Source organism: Glycine max, chromosome 16 (assembly GCF_000004515.6).
Source record: "Glycine max cultivar Williams 82 chromosome 16, Glycine_max_v4.0, whole genome shotgun sequence".
Classification (NCBI taxonomy): Eukaryota; Viridiplantae; Streptophyta; class Magnoliopsida; order Fabales; family Fabaceae; genus Glycine; species Glycine max.
Genome location: NC_038252.2, coordinates 30,591,377 through 30,606,402, shown reverse-complemented (window position 1 = coordinate 30,606,402; position 15,026 = coordinate 30,591,377). Strand labels below are relative to the sequence as shown.

At 34.2% G+C, this 15,026-nt stretch overlaps 1 protein-coding gene across 1 annotated transcript; it reads left to right on the top strand.

The window, feature by feature from the left end:
* Nucleotides 1–10,079: 10,079 nt before the first annotated feature.
* On the top strand, nt 10,080–13,115 carry LOC100817616 (BTB/POZ domain-containing protein At5g66560). The gene is made up of 4 exons (XM_003548860.5): nt 10,080–10,786; nt 10,867–10,936; nt 11,064–12,329; nt 12,396–13,115. The coding sequence occupies exons 1-4, from the start codon at nt 10,746–10,748 to the stop codon at nt 12,963–12,965; spliced, it is 1,947 nt and encodes a 648-aa protein (XP_003548908.1). The 5' UTR covers nt 10,080–10,745; the 3' UTR covers nt 12,966–13,115.
* Nucleotides 13,116–15,026: the final 1,911 nt, after the last annotated feature.

The following is a 15,026-nucleotide window of genomic DNA, read 5'->3' as shown; positions in this document are numbered from 1 at the left end:
ATGCACACCAATTTAGTTCTTTCGCGATCAAAATTTACTGCTAAATTGTTGCAAATTGGATAAATTAGAAGCTAATATTGGATTTTTTCAACAAGAAATGATGTGTTCCAAGTTCCAACAACTCTACCTTCCCTCTAGTGGTGATATCTGTAGGCCTAACTTTGCATTCACTGGTTGTATCAGCCTATCAGGAATTAATGACAATTTGACAGATGCTTGTGTAATGCGGTTTATTCATTCAACTTCAGACTACCATTAGAACCTAAAGGCAACCTTCAAGGTTTTTCTTATTGTTTTTTGTAGTCCCTTATTCAAAGCACCCATAATTTGGGTGGAAACTATAGAAAGAAAGAAAAAAATGTTGAAGTTTTGTGTAAGAGGGGGCTGGGAATGAATATGAAGGTGAGTTAACTTAGCCAATTTTGCTATGAAATTAGGCGTGTAGGATTTGTAGCATTCAGTTGTAGGAAAAATAAAATTGATAGTAATACAACTCCATCAAGAGTTTCACTAGTCCAATAAAAAATATTGCTCAGGTGCTGCCATTCAAGAAATAGTATCAAGTTCATGCAATCAGCCAGGGAAACTAATATATATTTCGACAAAGGTCCTAGTTGTAGCACACTATTAGCATGTCTGGGGGTAGCAGCCAGATGAACCAAACTCAATTATGGAATCATGGTGAATGTGAAGCAGCATATAGTTACTTTGCAAAAATCATGGTGACACGTGGTTTTGAGGTAACCACCAAGATTTTAAAACATGCTCTACTTTTACTTTACCCCTTTTCAACAAGAAAACTGAACGATCTTTTGCTGACAAGAGTGTTATTTTGCTACCAAAAGAGTTCGCTGAAATTAAATTCACCTGCCAGGTATTTGAAAGGTACCAAATAAAATTGGAAGTAGGAAAATGAAGTATCAGACATCCTCCATTCTATCCAGTTGTAATTCAAATTTCTCCATTTTCAACCGATTTTAATAAGCATTTGAATAACGCTGCTTCCGCTATCTGAGTTTTCCGTAACATCATCAATGTTGAATTGACAAATAACATGAACGACAGGTGGCTGTTAGATTAATGTGAAAACATAGTACATGTTTGAATTAAAGTTTGTAGAGCTTAAAAGTACTTTTACTTTCAAAACAACAACTCTTTCCTTCTCATTTTATACATTGAAACGTGCAATTTTGCCTTAAAATTTCCAAACACTTTTATAACTTTAAATCAAACATACCCTATAAAATTTTGTGTTGCACCAAGGAACATTACAAGAATTGAACCTAAAGATAGTGGCTCATAGAAGAGTGTCCAAGTAAAAGGAAGATAGAACCTAATAAAGTTGTAGAAGACACGCATTAGGTTCAACTCATCAAGCATAATTTCATTACGGTTTCTTAGTTGTGAGTTGTTTCCATCTACCAAACACGCGCTTTCTGATTGGGCACAAGGGGAAGAGGATAAAAAGTGTTCATGTTTACTCATGGTTATCCACATTGAACATAACAAAGTTCACCCGTTCCCTGTTCTCAGATGTCAGTGGAATCAAGATAGTAAATTATTGCACCTAAAAAGTTACAAAAAGTTCAATAATTTGAGATATTATGCAAAAGGCATCTACAGCAATAGTAGCCATCACTTATACTGCTACTTTCTCTCTCTTTTAAGGCATCTGCATGCTTAGGATTCAAATCTGAAACCTCTTGTTAAGCCACATCAGTTGATCCACACACTGTTATACTGCTACTCTACTTCGTACACATCAGGAGTTAATTCCCCTCATACTTCACACCAATCTGCATTAAACTCCACGACAGTGGACTTCCTCCCATTGGGCCGAGCCTGGAACACCCAACAACAAAGTAAATTACAATTAAAAATCCTATAAGCAAAAATGAAGTGATGTAACAAATTAAAGTTTTCGCCAATCTATCATATATATCTTCAAAGAAACAATTTTTCCTTACTGAGTTACTGGCATGTAAAAAATGAAATTCCTTATTGTCAACTATGTTCTGGTGGAATTAGAGTTGGGTATAAACGAATTATCAATTATCATGTTCGTGTGACATGCATGAGGAGCAAACCTCTTTGGACGGTACTGCATGAGCATGAGTACAGTGATCCTTCATAGGAACACCAAAGAAGTGAAGCTTTAAAGATAATAAAAGTCCCAGAGCTCCTAAAAAGGAAGCAATGTCGATTTTCTTCTTGACATCTTTGCTTGGGAATTTAGGGGGAGCACCATTTGTGGAACTTGTTCCTTTGCTATTGCCAAGTTCAGCTATAGATTTTTCCTGGCACCATAGGTGTAAGTGTTATTACAACTAACAGAAACATAATTATATGGATAAATAGATTTCTTTAATATGTATTGATAACTTAATTTTAATATACTGGTGTAGAGATTATATAATATTTCTTTAAAAGACCACGTGTATTTTTTTATTAAAGATAATTTTAAAATTATTACTTTTTAAATAAATATTAAAAAATCAATGATAAGATTAGTTAAAAGTATAAGAATATTTATATTTTAAATCTATTTTAATTAATCTAATATGGATCAATATATGATGTAATGGTATTAATTTTTCACAATAAAACACTATATTATTGTTTTCTTTTGTACAGACACTATAATATTGTTTGATCCATACAACATGATTTAATTCTACTCAACGAGAGAAGGTTCAACTATTTGAGGAATTATTCTTAACAAGTTCAATAGATTAACATGACTTATGTTAAAATGAATCGTAGACGTGCCTAATAAAATTGAAAATTAAAATAAACTAATCTTAATTATATAGTCATAATCATATATTTATATATGAATGATAATAGTATAAATTAAAAAATTTACCGTTGTCTATGATTGGTCAAGGTTTTGATTAGCTTGGCAAGCTAAGATCTTGATTTTACGAGTTTTGTGATGCTGCAATATTAATAGATTTGCAACTATTAGAGGAGATTGAGGAATATTTAAGCATGGTCTGAATATGTGAAGAGCTGAGAAGTTTAAAGACAAGCGAGCCATTGAGATTTGAGAGAGATTAAGGCAAGAACCATGAAAGAATAATAGATCCTCTGGAGGTTACGTTTTTGTAGCAAGAACCGAGTACGTAGTAGCAACAACTAGCACGGAACTGATGGTAGTAACTTGTACGGTGGATTGAATTTGATTGAAACTGCTAATTAGTTAGACTAATAAATAAAATTTGAGGAAAAATAATGAAGCTTACATGAGAGAATATCAGAGATTAATTTAAATGCTGTTAAATAATAATTAAGTGAAGAGTTTATTAACTTGAATTTCCTGAATTAACAGGCAAAAACTCGAGCAGAAAAGTTCATTTGTTTATTTATGAATACCTCTATATTCTGTTAGAGTATATATGATATATTAAGGTGGTGTTAAAACCATATTTAATTAAGAATTGGAAAGGAAGGTAAGGATTTTAAAATTGTATGCTGGCATTTTTTTTTATGAACACACGCTCATAAAAGCATCACAACAGGAGAAGAAGATTTTCCAACTACTATGTTCATACTCCTCCTTCAGACTAATCTTGTGCCAAAATATACCTGCAAAATTTATTGATGAAAACAAAACCGATTGTAATACACTTTGGGGGACCAAAAAAAAAAAACCCAAGAAGCAAGACTATAAGAATCTATAAAACGGGAGTACTTGTTTATATTGTAGGAGCTATGGAAAAATAAAGGTCATTGATGTGACTTTAAATGTGTTATGTATTGTTCAATCATATATGACAAAATAAGTTGCCTGATATTATATGATTGAATAATACATAACATACCTAACCTATCACACCGAAATAACGGTCATAAATAAAATGGGTGAGGGGTGGGGGGAATTCCACCAAGCTGATCATTTCTAAAATCTGGACTTTTTTCTTGGCATGCTCTGCAGAATCTATGCAGAGGATTTTGAAACTTACCGGTTATCACAGAGATTACTAGAAAGCTAAAAATCTTAGAACATCTGGTTGAAAGTTGAAACCCAACGATAGTAACATTGCTTGCTTGTAATTCCACTATATCAATGATATTGCAACATTTAAAAGGTGTTGATGTTTTCATTCTACAATGGAATTTTGTTTAGGTCTATAAGGGTATGATAGTTGATGATTTTAGACTACAAAAAATCATTTAGTGAAAGCTCCTTAGCATTGTCACTTCTCGTAGTTTTAAATTATATTCCAAATTGTGTTTGAACAAACTGAACAAAAAAAATTAATTAGTCTTGGTTCTTCTGACTTGTGCCACATTAGGTGCAGCCAAGTGAGCCTTGTGCAATCATCCACCAATGTTAGAAAATAATGATTACATCATGTGTAACTTACAAATCCTATATTAGCTTCCATGAGAAAATATCAGAATTTATATGCTGTTAAATAATTAGTGAAGAGCTTATTAACTTGAATTTCCTGAATTAACAAGTAACAAGTAACAACTCGAGTAGAAAAGTTCACTTATTTGTTTATTTATTATCAATACCTCTATGTTCTGTTAGAGTATGACATGTGAAGGTGGTGTTAAAACCATATCTGATTAAGAATTGGAGAAGGAAGTGAAGCATTTTAAAATTGTTTATTTATCAATACCTCTATGTTCTGTTTTCGTTCTACAACGAAATGTTGTTTAGGTCTGTAAGGGCATAATAGTTGATGATTAATACCTTAATTTAGACTAAGAAAAATCATTCAGTGAAACCTCCTTAGCATTGTCATCACTTCTCATTGTTTTAATTGTTTTTCCAAATGGTGTTTGAACAGACTAATTAAAAAACAATTTAATTTGTCTAGGTTCTTCGGAATTGTGCCACATTAGGTGCGGCCAAGCGAACCTTGTGCAATCTTCCACCAATGTTAGAAAATAATGATTACATCATGTGTAACTTGGGAAAATGATCGCATACATGATAGTTAGCCTTTGATAATTCTAATTAGATGTTAGTTAGTCAAACATGGCGATTCTTTAATGTTTACTTCCCAACTATTGTTTGGAGATGCCTTATATTAAATTGATATATATGGCATGATCCATGCTAAAACTGTGTGCAACTTTTCCCATCCGGAGAAACCGAATGAAAGTGTAGTTGGACTTTGGAATGGAAGGATTATCAACTTATGTAGTCTTGCGTAAATATAATATATTTTTCTTTGGCAACATGGTTATCGTCATCTAAAACATGAAAGTTTTCTTGGATTTTACAGCCAAATGTTTTGATATTGAACTAATGTATACGTCACTATGTAAGTTCTTTTTATGAAATTATTTTATTTATATTCATTCGGGTGATGCACGAATGCTTATTATCGCTAGGTACAAATTTTTAGAATTTTCTATAATGTTAACATGATAACTCTAGATTACATATACTAAAATAATCTAATATTTCTGGAAGTAATAATTTTAGATTGAACTAAATATTAAATATTTGTAAACTGTCTTACGGTGCAGGAACTCTATAAATATGCAAAGAACACCATATTGTATTAAGCTAGTAAAAGCAATACAATTTTACTACAATTGTTCAAAGACTCATTTGCTACTCCCCAGTATCTATATTCCACTAACAATTTGCTACACGTTCATTACACTATTTCTCTTCAAAAGTCATTTACTACATTTTCTAACTAAACCCATGTATAACACCAATCAGCATCTAACTCTTTTTTATTCGCCTAAAATACTTACAATTAATGGCAGGCAAGGGAGGAGGAACGATGATAATACCAGGAACGATAAGTTTCAGTTTCTGCATAGCTTTGTGATATATGGATAGATAATGGATTTGACAGAAAACCCTACAGATTTTGATGTGATTTTAAGAAAAAAGATATACATTTTAAATTTAATAAATTAGTTTGAAAGAATTATCTATTTTTAAAAAAATTCTTAAAAAATTGTAAATAAATTCACAAGAAAGATTGCATAATACTAAGGACTTTCCTGCGAAATTTTTCAAATTTAAAATATATAAAAACTAATAAATGAATTCCTAGAAAAATCTGTAAGAAAATTACTTTCAAATTTTCCTGAGTTTTTAAAAAAACTAATTAAATTTTTCCTGCATATTTAAATTGACAAGAAAATTTGTATAAAAAATAAAAGTTTCCTGTAGATAGATTAATCTCTTACAAATTTAAATCTGTAGGAAAAAAACTATATAATAAACAAATTTGTAACAAAATTTACAGAATTTTTTTGCTAAAAAATCAACGAGAAAATCATGTGAATTTCTAATAACAGTGGTTATATATAAACAAAATATTGAGAGAGTAGGTGCCCTTTAATTAGCAGGTTGTTAATTATCCTAGGAGCGGAGACTTATTTGTGAATTAATTCTTCAGTTCTATAGTGGACAGTTCTAGCCTTCTAGGCCAGACGGGAAAAAAGATGAGCAGGTCTATTTAACATGCAAAATTTAAGTACAAATGTACACAAAATTCATGACGGTAATTCCTATTGGTTGATTAATAAATCAATATAAGAAAAAGGTTAAGGAATGAAACAAAGCTAAGACCATTACATCATGTTTCGTAGAAAAATTTCGGATTGTCCATCAATTTCAAAAACATATCGCCAAATTACAAAAACCAAACGCGTGAAAGCTAGTTGTTTCGACCAATTTTGTCCCAGTATTGTGATTTCGCGACGCAATATATGACTCCAATCTTTGTTCCTTGAAGTGTTCAAAACCCATCCAAGAGTGGAGTGGTAAAAGCTCCAAACTCAAAAATAGACTTGTACTCACTATGCTAGGGCGTTACTACCTTAAGCAACACAAGAAAATGGTATCGATGTTTTCTAAGTGCCAACACTAATATATATATATCTCTCTTCTATTCTAAGTTCAGGAAGTATTGTATCACATTTAAATAATTTGTATGTGAGGCATAGCTCATTAGAAAATATAAAAATAACTCGATTTTCAGGGTTCCAAAAGCATAATCATGTGTTTTAAGGTGTTGTGTCGGAGGTGTGGGAAATATACCTGGGGTGGATGTGGCAATCACTTGAGCAATGTTTATAATAGCATAGAGGAGGGAAATCATTGTATGTGTCGCTCATGGCCTGGCCTTGTCATACCAAGACCTACTCAGGAACCAACAAAATCAAGTACTACTCCACCCCAAGGTATAACTATGTTGTTTGATTGTTGGAGATATGCAGGAAAATTTTTTAACAGCATGTTTGGTTACGCGTTTGGAGGAAGAGGAGAGCGTGTTGCTTTGAAGCAAGCATCTTGAAGTAGCTAGTTTTGCATCATTTTTGAAGATTTGACGTGGATTTTATAGTTAAATATGTGTAATCGAAGTCAATCCAAATACGCGCTAAATTAAAAAAAATTGTGATTATATCAACTTATCTTTAAATTGATGCATATGGTGTAATAGAGAACATTAGCCTTCTTTTCTTTTGGTTATTGAATAAAGCAAAGTGATTTGTACGAAAGGAACGATAAACTAAGAAGAGTTTAATAAGCTTAGACTTGGCTAGCAAAGTATATTGTACTGTACTATCTTGAGACATAAATGAGAATGTATATCATTGAAGAATTATGAATAGGACACCTGAACCCTACAAATAGTTGATTTAAGTGACAAGATTAATTGATATATATATATATATATATATATAACTAAATAGTTTAGAGCAAGGAAAACCTTGACTAAGTAACTCGCTAAATGTGCTAAAGTGTCTTATAAAGATGAAATTTACTTTTTTCTAAGTGTTGTTTAGTGTTTCATGCAGATAATGGGAATCCTCGAATTCTTGAAGCAATCGCAGTGGATGGTCTGCAATAAATATTTTAGCTTGATGGTGGGATATGCTGAGGAGAGAAAGAGAGAAAAAGATTTGGATGTCCTCTTATGTTGCTCCTAGGTTTTGCTGACATAATAACTACGAAAACAATCTTATGTTAATGAAAAGGATGTTGATCCTTTAGCTTGTTTTGTTTTTTTTTATGCTAAGTATGGATTTTTTGTTCTAACACTTGGTCTCTTAATAAAAATCTTTGGGTTATCCAAAAGTTCCCTTAAGCTTGTTTTTGTTAATGTATGTTTTATTTATTAAAAATTAAGCTATTAATAGACATGGTACATCTATATTACGAGTATTTTATAATAATAATAAATTTTATTGATACTATATATATATATATACTAGTATATATTATTTCGTAGTGTATAATGATGTAACGTAGGGGTGGTCAAGTTAAACTAACCCACATAACTGCATGCTTTTTTATGTTTATGGTTCAATTAATAAAGAATAGTTTCCTCTGTTCTTGTGCTGCTTGTTCTTCAACTTGGCACATAACTTTTGGATTTAATTATTATTATTATTATTATTATTATTTTATCTTTTATCATGGTTCTGTGCTCCCTTTTTTAACCTACTCTTTGTAAATGTGTGTATGTCCTCGAGCGAGAGAAAGAGGAGGGCGGGAATTGGTGAACTAGGGAGAGGGGGGACATTTGGAATTTTAAATATAAGAAAAAAAATAGTTTGATTTGAACTCATTATCAATATAAAAATCATCAGTAAAAAAATAGTAATTACTAGTAAATCTTACAATATATATATAATAATAATTAGAAAAAAATTACATAAGGAGTTAATAAACTAAACAACTAGCTAGCAATTAGCATATAGTTTAAGACTTGGAAGAAAGGAAAACTCACATTGCCTAATCAAAAGAGCTATATATACTTTGAACTGAGTCTTGTAATTATCCCCTTTAATTTGTTATTTTGGTTGTGGTGGTTTGTCTTTATATTGTCCTTTAAGAACGCCCAAATGCATGGCCATACTAATAGGGTGCATTATTATTATTGACACTATGACACGACTTCTTTTGTGCAAATCCTCTCATGGTGAGCCACCAAACACGTGAAATTAAAAGCAGCATCAAAGACATATATGCCCTATTACCTATTAGTGTAAACCACATTCTCAAATAATTGGTCTATCCTCCCAGTAACTTTGTTCATTCAAAGACATGCATTTGAAACCCATGTAGGGTATAAGTGGGGCTTATTTGACCTTTTCCACATCCTTTGTTGAGTATATTGCGCCCTTAGACGTTCTTCTTGGACGGTCCTAGCTTCCAACACGATTTGATATTTTGTCCACATTTTCGACTCTCTCAGTTTGAATATTTGAAAAATACTACCTTCCGTTCACTTTGAATTTGTGATTAGAATTACAATACTTTATCTTACAGTGACTGTCTACTTATTAAATGCAGCCATAAATTCTAAGTAAGGAAGGATGAAAGGGCAGATATGCCAACATAAATGAAGGGGTAGCTTCTTTCCGTTAAAAAAATAAAAAACAAAAATCTCTTCTTCTTTTTTTGGTACATAAAAAATAATCTCTTTTGTTCTAAGAGTAGGGGGAGGGGCATTTCCAGAAGATAGAGCAAGGGGACCAGAGCTGAAAACTTTAAAAGTTTCAAAACTAAAAAATCTTAACAATAATGATTTAGCGATTCATATGAAGCAAACTTTCTTTTTTATATACCATTTGCTACTTATGACTATTTATATGTATGCCCACTTGATAAAGTAGGAAAATCTAGAACCAATTAAAGCCGATCGAGTGTGTTTATGAGCTGGAGCTGGGTGGTGGTCACAAAAATTTCAAATTGAATTCAATGACTAACTACTAAAATTGACCACTGCTTAGTTGCACACTCACTAGCCCCTAATTTGAACGATGTTACAGTGATTTATTCTTTGCCAATGACATTGACAGATCAAAAGTAACGTACATTACTAATCACAGTGATTAAAATTTGATTTCATTTTCTGGTAGTACTATAATAGAAAGAGATTTGATAAATTTCTTGCTCTTGTGAAGCCTATGATCATTAATAACTGCAATGGAACATACAGTATATCATCCGTTCAGTGCAACATAATGCTAATTATCATTGATTTATTAAACTAAGCTAACCCAGTCAATAGGTCACAATGAGAATTGCATTTATAAAATACTACCACAAAATATTACATCATTTGCGCAAAGTGCAAGAAACTGGTTGGCAAGCAATGAGAGAGATACTATAAGGACCAATAGGTGATTATTGTCTTTTCAAGGGTTTTAAGTAGAAAAGCTCATGGAAGACACTTCCTTTTAAGTCATGAGAGAGAGAGAGAGAGAGAGAAACATTATGTGAGAATGAAATTCTGATCTGATTCATAGAAAAGAAAAAGAAAGAGGGTTTGGTAAAGGAGGGAAAAACGACCCAATATGATCCCCTTTTTAGGAATTTGATCAAGGTCCATTTGTCCGCTTTGAGTTTGTGGATTCCATTCTGTTTCACCTATTTTATTATTTATTTTCTTTTGTTAGAGTTTCATCTGTTGTTGTTTTCTTTCAACAAAAAAAAGATCCTCAACAAAAAGCACAAACAAACAATTTCTTTCATTCTCATCTTCCCTTTCTTTTTTTCCAATTGGTAGTGCAAGTCAAGTCCATTTCACCACCCTTCAACACTACCACAACAACTCTGGGTATTATCCCCCCCACATTCTGCATCCGTCCAATCTTTCAGTCGCAAAATTTTCAGTGTTTCCCACTCTCCCTTAAATCATTCCCACCCTTCTCACACTCATGGATCTGTCTGTCCAGTAACCCACACAGAAAAAACCCTGAAGAAAAACAAAACCATATCATACATTTCATTTACAGAGAAAAAAATGTCATCAGCAGAAAAACCCAGCTCCAAAGGACAAGCATGGTTAGATTTTAAGCTTTTCATAAATCCATTTTCTTCAAGAATTGTTTCTTAAATGTTTTCGTTGCAATTCTACTCTGCAGGTTCTGCACAACAGGATTGCCCAGTGACATTGTGGTGGAAGTTGATGACATGACATTCCATCTCCACAAGGTAAGCCTCAAAACACAGAGAATCAAAATTTCTCAATTCTCACACACATGGGTCCATTTCCACTTCCAGTAACGACAACACTCCGTACTTCATTCTCTGAAAAATTTGTCTCTGATACCTATTTCAGTTTCCTCTGATGTCAAAAAGCCGAAAGCTCCACCTTCTAATTACGCAGCAAGAGGCAGCGTCTAACTCCACTGTCCCACAGCAGCAGCAGCAGCAGCAAGAAACAGAAGATGAAGACGAAATCGTCGAAGAGCAGTGTCACGTGACCTTCACGGGCTTCCCCGGTGGCTCCGAGGCGTTCGAGATGGCCGCAAAATTCTGTTACGGCGTCAAGATCGACCTGACGCCGTCCAATGTGGCGGCGCTCCGGTGCGCTGGGGAGTTTCTCGAAATGACCGAGGATTACTCCGAGGACAACCTCGTTTCCAAGACGGAGGGCTTTCTATCGCAGCACGTGCTCAAGAACCTCAAGGACTCTGTCAAGACGCTGAAATCGTGTGACTCCTTGATGCCTATGGCGGAAAATCTCGGAATCACGCAGAGGTGCGTTGATTCTGTTGTTTCCAGAGCTTCCTCAGCGGATCCTGCATTGTTCGGCTGGCCGGTCAGCGACGCTACTTCTGTGTCCAAACAGGTTCTCTGGAATGGACTCGACGGTGACGGAAGAAGAAAGGTTGGCGCCGGTGCCGGTGAGTCTTGGTTTGAAGATCTGGCGCTTCTGCGTTTGCCTCTGTTTAAACGATTGATTCTTGCGATGAGAAGTGCGGAGCTGAGTCCTGAGATTATTGAGACTTGCTTGATGTATTATGCTAAGAAGTACATTCCTGGAGTTTCGAGATCGAATAGGAAACCGTTACCGTCGTCGTCTTCTTCCTCCTCCGTTGCGACGGAGGCGGAGCAGAAGGAGCTTCTGGAGACGGTGGTTTCGAATCTTCCGCTGGAGAAGACCTCGAAGGCCGCGACGGCGACGAGGTTTCTCTTCGGATTGTTGCGAGCGGCGAACATACTGAACGCTTCCGTAGCCTGCAGAGACGCGCTGGAGAAGAAGATAGGGCTGCAACTCGAAGAAGCCACGCTCGACGACCTTCTCGTGCCGAGTTACTCGTACCTGAACGAAACGCTTTACGACGTCGATTGCGTGGAGAGGATTTTGAGTCACTTTTTGGAAGGTATGGAAGCAAGAAACGCCACGAAGACGGAGGATGCGGCGGCGACGAGGTCGCCGGCGCTGATGCTCGTCGGAAAGCTCATCGACGGATACCTCTCCGAGATAGCTTCAGACGCGAATCTGAAGCCGGAGAAGTTCTACAATTTCGCCATCTCACTTCCCGACGAGGCCAGACTCTTCGACGACGGTCTCTACCGCGCCGTCGATGTGTATCTCAAGGTACCGAACTACCGATTCCGTTGCGATTTCACGTTGCGAATTTTGTGTTGATTTGCACTTTTGCAGGCACATCCGTGGGTTTTGGAAGAGGAGAGAGAGAAGATTTGCGGATTGTTGGACTGTCAGAAGCTGACGCTGGAGGCGTGCACGCACGCGGCGCAAAACGAGAGGCTTCCGCTGCGCGCGGTGGTTCAGGTGCTGTTCTTCGAGCAGCTTCAGCTGCGACAAGCCATCGCCGGAACTTTGATGGCGGCGGAGGCCGCCGCGGAACCGGGAAGGCAATCAGCGGCGCTGGAGCGGGAAGCGGAGGACGGAAGAGGAGAAGGATTAGGGTTAGAGCACGTGCAGGAACGGAACGGCACGTGGCGCGTGGCGGTGAGGGAGAATCAGGTGCTGCGCTTGGACATGGATAGCATGAGGACGCGCGTGCATCAACTGGAACGCGAGTGTTCCTCTATGAAGAGAGTCATTTCCAAGTTTGACAAGTTTGCCGCCTCCGGCGGCGGTTGGAGGGCGTCGCTGGGCCGGAAATTCGGTTGCAAGTTTAAGACTCAGGTTTGTGATTCGCACGAGTCAACGGCCGTTGATACCCGCAAAGGACGCCATCACCAGCAGCATCATCCCCATCATGATTAGTTACCATGCTCAACTTCCTCCCCCTCACGTGAGAATCATTGTTGGAGTAAATTTCATATGGGCCCCACTTGTAATTGTTCATTTTTTTCTTTAATTTTCCATAAATTTAGTTTTAATTGATTAATACTATAATAACTTTACTTTCTCAAATATTCGGTATATGAAAATAAGAGATGAAGTTGTTTTAGAAATTAAATTATTGATACTCTAGTTTTAATTAATTAAATCAATCACAATCCATTAAAAATGATAAATTTAATATTTTTTAAATAATTTTTTTAAAATAATTCAAACAATAATTATAATTAAATAATAGACAAAATTATAAATTTAGTCTCCTATTTATCTTAAAATTATAAATTTAATCTTTCTATAATTTAATTTACAAAAATTTAATCTCCAATCTTGTACAATTCTATTATTTTAATCTCTAAAATATTTTTGAATAATTGTTTATCTTGATCACGTGTCATTTTTATTCAACATTAATTTTGTAAATTTAATCATAAGAGAATCAAAATTAAATTAAATTATGAGACAAATAAAAGATGAAATTTATAATTTTACCTAAATAATAATATAAAATTCAAAACATAAACATTAAATTCAAAATATATTTTAACCTGGCTAATGTTAAGATAATCTTACTTTATGGATGAATTTCATTTAAAAGATGTTTGTTTCTTATTGTTATCGCGCTCCAGTGCACCAATTATTGGGAATAAATTTATTTGAGGTGGCCGAGTTTTGAGGTGATGGCGATGTGCGGAGAAGCATAAGACATGAAATTCTGAGGTATGACAGTATGAATGGTAGTGGGTGGCATGGTGGAGACAGCAAATAGGTATTGGAAAAATCTTCGAAGTTTGTGTGATTATTATTGTTGGTTACAGTACTCAATCACACTCATAATTGCTTCTAATAAAAGATGGGGTTATGCTAAAGTGCTTTTCCGAAGCTGAAAGTACTCGTGATCATTATCCGCAGAAACAGCTGCAAAGGCTTCTTCACTTTCTGGGTATGCCGCTGGACTCATTATTGCCTTAATGCGTTTGCTTCCATTTCTCGTTCAGCAACAGTAAAGTAGCCTTTCTTTGATTGGGTTTGGATAGAAGGGGTAGAAATAGTCAAACTTATTATTTCATGTGTTCCTTAATTCTATAACCATCATCATTATGTGGGGATGTTCATAGTCGGAAACTTTGAGCTTTCACTTCTTGGTGTCTTCTTTTATTATTGTTGTTGACTTGAGAACATGGAATTGGAAACTAAAAACAATGGGCAAGTTGACATCCATCAAAGGCACCTTTCTCTCTATAGATTATTATTTATTCAAGGAAAATAAGAATACTGATTAATTGAAAATATATATATTTTTTGGATAAAAATAATTACTAATTTTTTTAGTAAAACTATTTAAAAAGATATGTTTAATGATTGATAACTAATGCTTTTATCACCTCGTTAGTATTAAAAGCTTTGTGTTTTATAAGTTCAATATATGAGAATTACATACCTTTGTAGTTTGTGGGAGATATGTTGGTCTTTTGATGTGATTAATTGCACTTAATATTTCAATCAATATGGAAAATTTTGTAATTTTTAAAAAATCGGTTCTTCTAAGAATTAATTAAAAAAAACATTTTCTAAATAGATGTACTAACAAGACTTTTAAATTGGTTGTACTAAAAATTGATGAAGAAAATATTTTCTGAAATAACTCACTATACAACTGATCTAAATAATTAAATATTTTCTTCAATCCTATTTATAAAACTCAAATTAAAAATAATGTTTAATTCTTTTTATAAGACTTAACTCATTGTTTTTTATATTAATTAATTTTATACCAAAATATTCCTAATTAAATTTATTTCTCTTAATTTAATAAATAATTGACCAAATATAAAAAAATTGAAGGTGCTGATAAAGATGAAGTTATATATATATATATATATATAAAATTATGACTCACTTTGTCATAAGGTGTGGTTGTTTGGAAAGAATTTTCAATGATAGACTTAAACAAGTTTCATGAAGATTAATACAAAAATGTCAATT

Bases quoted from the DNA above. Each gene is read 5' to 3' on its own strand.
- LOC100817616 (XM_003548860.5), top strand. From the start codon at position 10,746: ATGTCATCAGCAGAAAAACCCAGCTCCAAAGGACAAGCATG. The intron at 10,937-11,063 runs GTAAGCCTCAAA...TACCTATTTCAG, and splicing joins TGACATTCCATCTCCACAAG to TTTCCTCTGATGTCAAAAAG. The intron at 12,330-12,395 runs GTACCGAACTAC...GCACTTTTGCAG, and splicing joins CCGTCGATGTGTATCTCAAG to GCACATCCGTGGGTTTTGGA.